The sequence below is a fragment of the Lactuca sativa genome, chromosome 2, assembly GCF_002870075.4.
Source record: "Lactuca sativa cultivar Salinas chromosome 2, Lsat_Salinas_v11, whole genome shotgun sequence".
Taxonomy (NCBI): domain Eukaryota; kingdom Viridiplantae; phylum Streptophyta; class Magnoliopsida; order Asterales; family Asteraceae; genus Lactuca; species Lactuca sativa.
The window spans coordinates 216,120,572-216,126,585 of NC_056624.2; the positions used below are offsets into that span (position 1 = coordinate 216,120,572).

Below are 6,014 nucleotides of genomic sequence, written 5' to 3' on the forward strand. Positions count from 1 at the left end.
ATATATATATATATATATATATTGGTTTTGGAAACAATTGCCTTACTTAAAACACTAATTACTATAATGCCATTTCATTAAACAATTTAAACTAGTTTAATTATCAATATTTTCTCCTACGGGGTTACCTCCACAAAGCATTTTTCCTTTGAAGCCTCTTTATTTTTCTTGTCCACTTTCTTCAACATATTGGATTTTAATGTGAACTAATTTTCTTTTTAGATAATTTTCCTTTTGAATCCTTGGCGTTATTGATAAATACATCAAGACCCTCTAGAACTAGGTTAACCGTTAACTTATAAAAAGAATCAACATCTCTTATGATGATACCAAGTTATAAAATAATTAAAAATGTTGACCATAGCTAACACGTAAGGACCAATCTATTCACTTCTTCCCTATATAAACTGCACATTTCTTGGATCATTTCTTATCTTTTTCCCTCACACCAAAATAGATCTTCTTTCTTCGTCGAAAACCTCTCTCCGTTGCTGGCTGCATAGATATTTGTAAGTATTCTTAATACTTTTAGATCATTTTATCACTTTATTTCATTACATTTTTATCTTTTTCTTGATTTTTCATACACATATTTACATTTAATTATTGTTTTTAAATTAATATTCCTATTAATATAACATTTCCAAATCGTGCAGAAATTTCATCTTCATCCTTCGTCGATTAGCATTGAGTACTTAGTTTTCCGGTTTGATCAAGAACTCCTCTTTTAATCTTTTTCACTTCAATATTTCTTTTATTTATTTATCCATTCATTTTATATATAGTTATTATGGTACTCCAAGTTATAATAGACTTTTTTATTTATTCTATGATCTGTGGCATTATCTCAATATAATTTGTTGTCAACTGATTAACAGCTAATTATCTTCATCTATGCCTTTCTTAATCAATCACTTATAATTTGTTTATCTAACGTTTAATGGTTTTGGTGTCAATTGGTGTTTAATTTATAGGAAAACACTGTTTAATCGTCTCGTTTATCGATGTTGATATATTTAATCATTCATTATAACTTGTATTTATTTGTTTGTGGGCGAGGTGTGTTTAGGAAGTCAAACTTCAGATCATATTGTTCTGATCGGAGACTAATTAATTATATGTTTGAGGATTGTTATTTAATTTTCTGATATGAAACTCCTCGTATGATTCGAATGCAATTTATTATATTTACAGCAAGCATCAATGACGACCACTCCAATGACAATTGTTCTTCAAATCGATCCGTTCTGTAACTGTGAAGGACACATACATCAGGTGAAGAAGACACTCCGTGATATTGGAGGTGTCAAATTGTTAGCAATGAACCCTGAAATGGGGAAATTCACCATCTTAACTGCTAAACACCCTGAAGTAATCAAATTTGCTTTTACTCAAACCTTTCGAAAGAAAAATATCATTTTGTCACTAGAACATCCAAATCAATTGCCTGGTTTTAACAACCCAGATAACTTGATGAATATTAGTCGTCAAACTCCTGTTTCTTTTGCAACTCCTCTAGGTACTGCTGATGTTCATGATATAGCTAAAGCATTTGTGACAATGTCACATGCCAAAGGATTAAAAGCTATGGAATTCACTCAATCAAATACTATTAAGATGAACTTCACTAATCGTGATAATGATCAACCATCTACCTCTAGATCATCTTTAATTCACAATGTTCGTGATGATCATGATGGTGTTCATGTTAAATATGATGGTTTTGAATATGGTCCTCCATTGCCACCACCTCCGCCAAATACTACTAAGCCATCAGCCCCACTCATTCCTACAACTGAAAATTATGTTTATGGGCATCCTGCTGAGTTATATGGTGTCCCAAGAAGTTCAAGGTATGATGATCCACATGGCTGTTGCACCATTCTTTGAGCTAGTATGTTTGTCTATGTTTCATATTTTGTTGTCTTGTATTAGATCCATTTAATTTTCTTTTGTTATATTCCATGTATTTCAATTCTTATTATAAATTTTTGATCTTATACTTGTAATGAGTGGGTTGTTTAGTTTCAGCTATTAATGGTTGTTTGATACTTTTTCCTTTCAATAGATACATTTTATATTTGTTTTTGTTCAAACATTACCTTGTTCTCAAAGGTTTACATGGTAAAAGAGAGTTATAAAGTATTGTAATACGTACATACAAACAATTCTATTGTAAGAGATATGCAAGTAGTATGTGATGTGACTTATGCTTAAACGTATCACTTAATTTTGTATGCCTTCGAGTGAGAGATCAATTGACACATATGGCTTTACACAAACTATGACATACAAACTTAAGCTTGCCTAGCTAAGACAAATGGTTATAAAACCCAATCTACCACGTACAATGCTTTCAAACCATAGCCCTATGGTTAACAACTACAAGTTCTACTATTTTGTGCACATGTTGTAAAAAGAACATAATAATTAATGTTTTTAAAAAGCAAAAAAAAAACCACTTCAGATTTGACTAAAAACTGTTTGTCAAGAGCAAATGTTTTAGACATAACACAAGTAGTTAGTGTGTTTTTTGTAATATTTTTTTTCTATAGGGTTCTATGTGTAACTTCCTATTCTATTTATTGTATATCTCTCTACCTCTTGTGGGTATCATAGAGTCATTCCTATCATGGTATCATACGCGTGACCAATCCTTTCTCCTATTTTCTCCTACCCTCTTTGTCTTCTCTCTTCTCTCCAATGGCCGGATCATCTTCATCCGACTCCTTCCTCACCATGAACATTGTTCTTCATCTTATCTCCAATCGTCTCACTTCCTCCAATTATTTGTTGCGGAAGAATCAACTTCTCCCCCTTCTCTCTTATCAATATCTTTTGCCTCTCGTTGATAGCTCCTCCACGGCTCTGCCGTATGCAATAATCATGGATGGGAATTCTGCTCCAAACCCGGAGTTTGCGACTTGGCAATCCGCTGATCAAAGGGTTGTTATACTTCTTCACGCCTCTCTATCTGAAGAAGCCTTCTCTGAAATCGTTGGTCTCTCTATCGCTTGGGAAATTTGGGTTGCCCTAGAAGCCGCCTACAGCAACTCCTCGGTTGAACGAATCCAAAATCTTCATGATCAACTCCGACAGGTATCAAAAGGCTCCTCCTCTGTCTCTGAATTTGGGAGGAAATTCCGCTCTCTCTATGATCAATTATCAACCATTGGCCATCTTGTCACCGATTCTGATAAAATACATTGGTTCTTGTGTGGTCTCGGTGCCCCTTTTGAGAAGTTCTCCACTGCCATCAGGGCCTCGTGCACTCCTCTGCCATTTCGTGATCTTCTTGCCCAAGCGGAAGGGCATGAACTATTTCTAAAATCCATTCATGGATCCGTAACACCACCTGTGGCGTTTTCTGTCCAAACTGTCGATTCTTCATCCAGTTAGGGTCGTGATGGTCACAATTTTCGTGGTGGTAGGGGTCGTGGTCGTCGTCCCCCACACTGCCAACTTTGTCGCACGAATGACCATTATGCAAATGCCTACCCTCAACTTACCCAATATGCTTCACCTAGTCCCGACTCCCCTGCTCCTGGTTCAGATGTTGATCTTGCGCGTGCCTTTCATCCCCAATGTCATGTGACCATGTCAAGTCCTGACTGGTATGTTGACTCAGGAGTGACTGATCATATGTCCTCCTCCACTGACTCTGTCACAAATCCGACTCCTTTCCCAGGCTCTAACAAAGTTTTCTTTAGCAATGGTACAACCCTTTCTATTACTCATATTAGGCACACCTCTTTACATGGGGATATTAATTTACGGGATGTCTTAGTTGTTCCGAACCTTACCAAAAACCTTTTATCTGTTAGTAAATTGACATATGATAATGTCATGGATATCTTATTTTCTCATCCGCATTTATGCATTCAGGATCAAAAGACGAAATAGGTTCTAGCTTATGGTCGGTGTAACCAAGGACTTTATGTCTTGTCTTCCGCTCCTCACACTCTTTTTGCATCTACCAAATTTGCATTAAAAGCCTCTTTTGACTTATGTCATGCTCGTTTAGGGCATGCCTCTTATGATATTGTTTCATTTTCAAATAAATAGGGCCAGTTGTCGGTTACCTTGTAACGCCCAGTTTTGAAGCGCTTCATTAATCGGGACCATGGCCCAATCATCAGTTATCATAAGGCTTAGGGCCTTGGGTAAGAAAGGTTTAGACCCATTTAGATATGGGTGGTGTTGGTTATGTGATGATAGGGTTCGGTTTGTGTTTTAGAGCCCAAGGGTATCGGTAAACCCGTTGATTCTGGCATTTTATAAATTTTGGATTTTAATTCTGATGGTTTTCAGGCTAAATAAATTTGGTAGAAGTGTAGGGCTTCTCGTTACCTTTTCGTGGATATAAAGAACGTCGAAAGCGGATAAGGGATGCAGAAGTTATGATCATTTGAAGTCAGAAGGGTTTGGACCATACCAGGTACGCATGACATACAAGGGTGGTACGCATGGCATACACAAGATTTTGGACAAGGGAGCATTTGGGAACACCCTGTGTTCCCTAAAGGAATGTGATGCGTTCGTCAGGCTAGATTAAAACCCTAATTTAGGTCTTGGACCCTATTTAAAGACCTTAACTCACCTCCATCTGTCATTTCTTTCAGCCCCCATCCTCTCTAACCCTAAGAACCAAACCCTAGCCTCCATTTGAGTATTTCTTGAGCTTTATTGTGGTTTAAGTGTGTTTTGGTGCTTGAGGAAGAAAAAGGAGTTTCTTGAAGAGTCATTGATTGGCTTGGAGCTTTTGGAACCAAGCTTTATTCAGATAAATCTAGCCTTTGGAGGTGTAAAGTCATAACCTTGATGGTTTTCTCACATGGATTTACTTGGGTATTGAGTTGTTATATTTTGTACCTTGAAGATGAAGAAACTTTTGGATTAGTGTCTAAGTCCATAACTATTTTGGTATGTACTTGACCCGATGGTGCATGATCCTTTTGGGTTGCCTTCACCGAAACAACTTGATAGGATGAATTATGGAGAGAAAGGATTAAATATGATTTATTAATATATTATGAGAATAATATATTAAAGGAGAAATCATATTGTTTAATTAATATTAGTCAATAATTAATTGATAATTAGTTTTGTGACTAAAAGAGATTAATTAAACTGAAGGACTGGAATTGTAATTATAAGATAATTGCAATTTGGGTCATGGATTGCCTTGAATCAAGAGGTGGACAAATTCTATGGGGAAACCCATAAGGAAATCGTCCATGGGCTTGATTAAAGGAGTCTATGGGTTGCTTAGGGCTTAGGCAACCAAATTAGGGTTTCCTTGTTAGATAACCCTAATAGTCTCGCTATATATAGAACCCTTAAGGCTCAAAAACGTGGACAAGCAACCTTCTAGGGTTTTCACATGGTTTTGGCAGCCTCCATCCTCTCTCCTCTTCATCCTCTTGCTTATGGTGTTTGTGAACCATTAGAGGAGTGACACTTGTGACTCTAAGCATTCCAAAGTCAATACAAGGAGATTTGGGATTGTTATTGCTACATAACAATCAAGGTAACATTATAAACCTATTCTTATGTTAATATTGATTTCCATATGCTAGAATTAGGGTTTATAGTCTTGGATTCAAAGCATGTACAATAGAGAAACCTAGATCCAAGCATTAGGGTTTGTATGAGCACATAGGATGTCTTATGACCAAAACCCATCAGAAACTTGGTATTAAGCCTTGGTTGGAGTTGAGCTTCTAGATCTAGATTCTTCATCACAATTGCAAGCCATTAAAGGTATAAAGTTCTCATCTTGATGTTTCTTTATCATAAGATCTAAGTTAGGGCTTGAATTATGCATGTTATGGTCTTTTGAGGCTCTTTGTGAGTTTGGGTCACTCCAAGAGCCTAGGATTGTAGATCTTGCCTTTTCTGAGTTGATTTGATATAAAGTTGGAGTCTTGATGCATTAAGTCCTCTCATGCTTGAGTTATTGGTCACTTTGTGGAGTTTAAGTGCTTGAAATCATGATTGGAGCTTTTTGAGCC

The 6,014-nt window shown here is 36.4% G+C and overlaps 1 protein-coding gene across 3 annotated transcripts; it reads left to right on the plus strand.

The window, feature by feature from the left end:
- Positions 1–402: 402 nt before the first annotated feature.
- Positions 403–2,080, plus strand: LOC111905734 (uncharacterized). Of its 3 annotated transcripts, XM_042899563.2 has the most exons (3): positions 403–509; positions 657–706; positions 1,195–2,080. In XM_042899563.2, the coding sequence occupies exon 3, from the start codon at positions 1,204–1,206 to the stop codon at positions 1,888–1,890; it is 687 nt and encodes a 228-aa protein (XP_042755497.1). In that variant the 5' UTR covers positions 403–509; positions 657–706; positions 1,195–1,203; the 3' UTR covers positions 1,891–2,080. The 3 variants fall into 3 exon arrangements, with proteins under 3 accessions (XP_042755497.1, XP_052624124.1, XP_042755498.1); XM_052768164.1 differs by having other exon boundaries at positions 424–706; XM_042899564.2 differs by lacking the exon at positions 657–706 and having other exon boundaries at positions 444–509.
- The last annotated feature ends 3,934 nt before the right edge of the window (positions 2,081–6,014 follow it).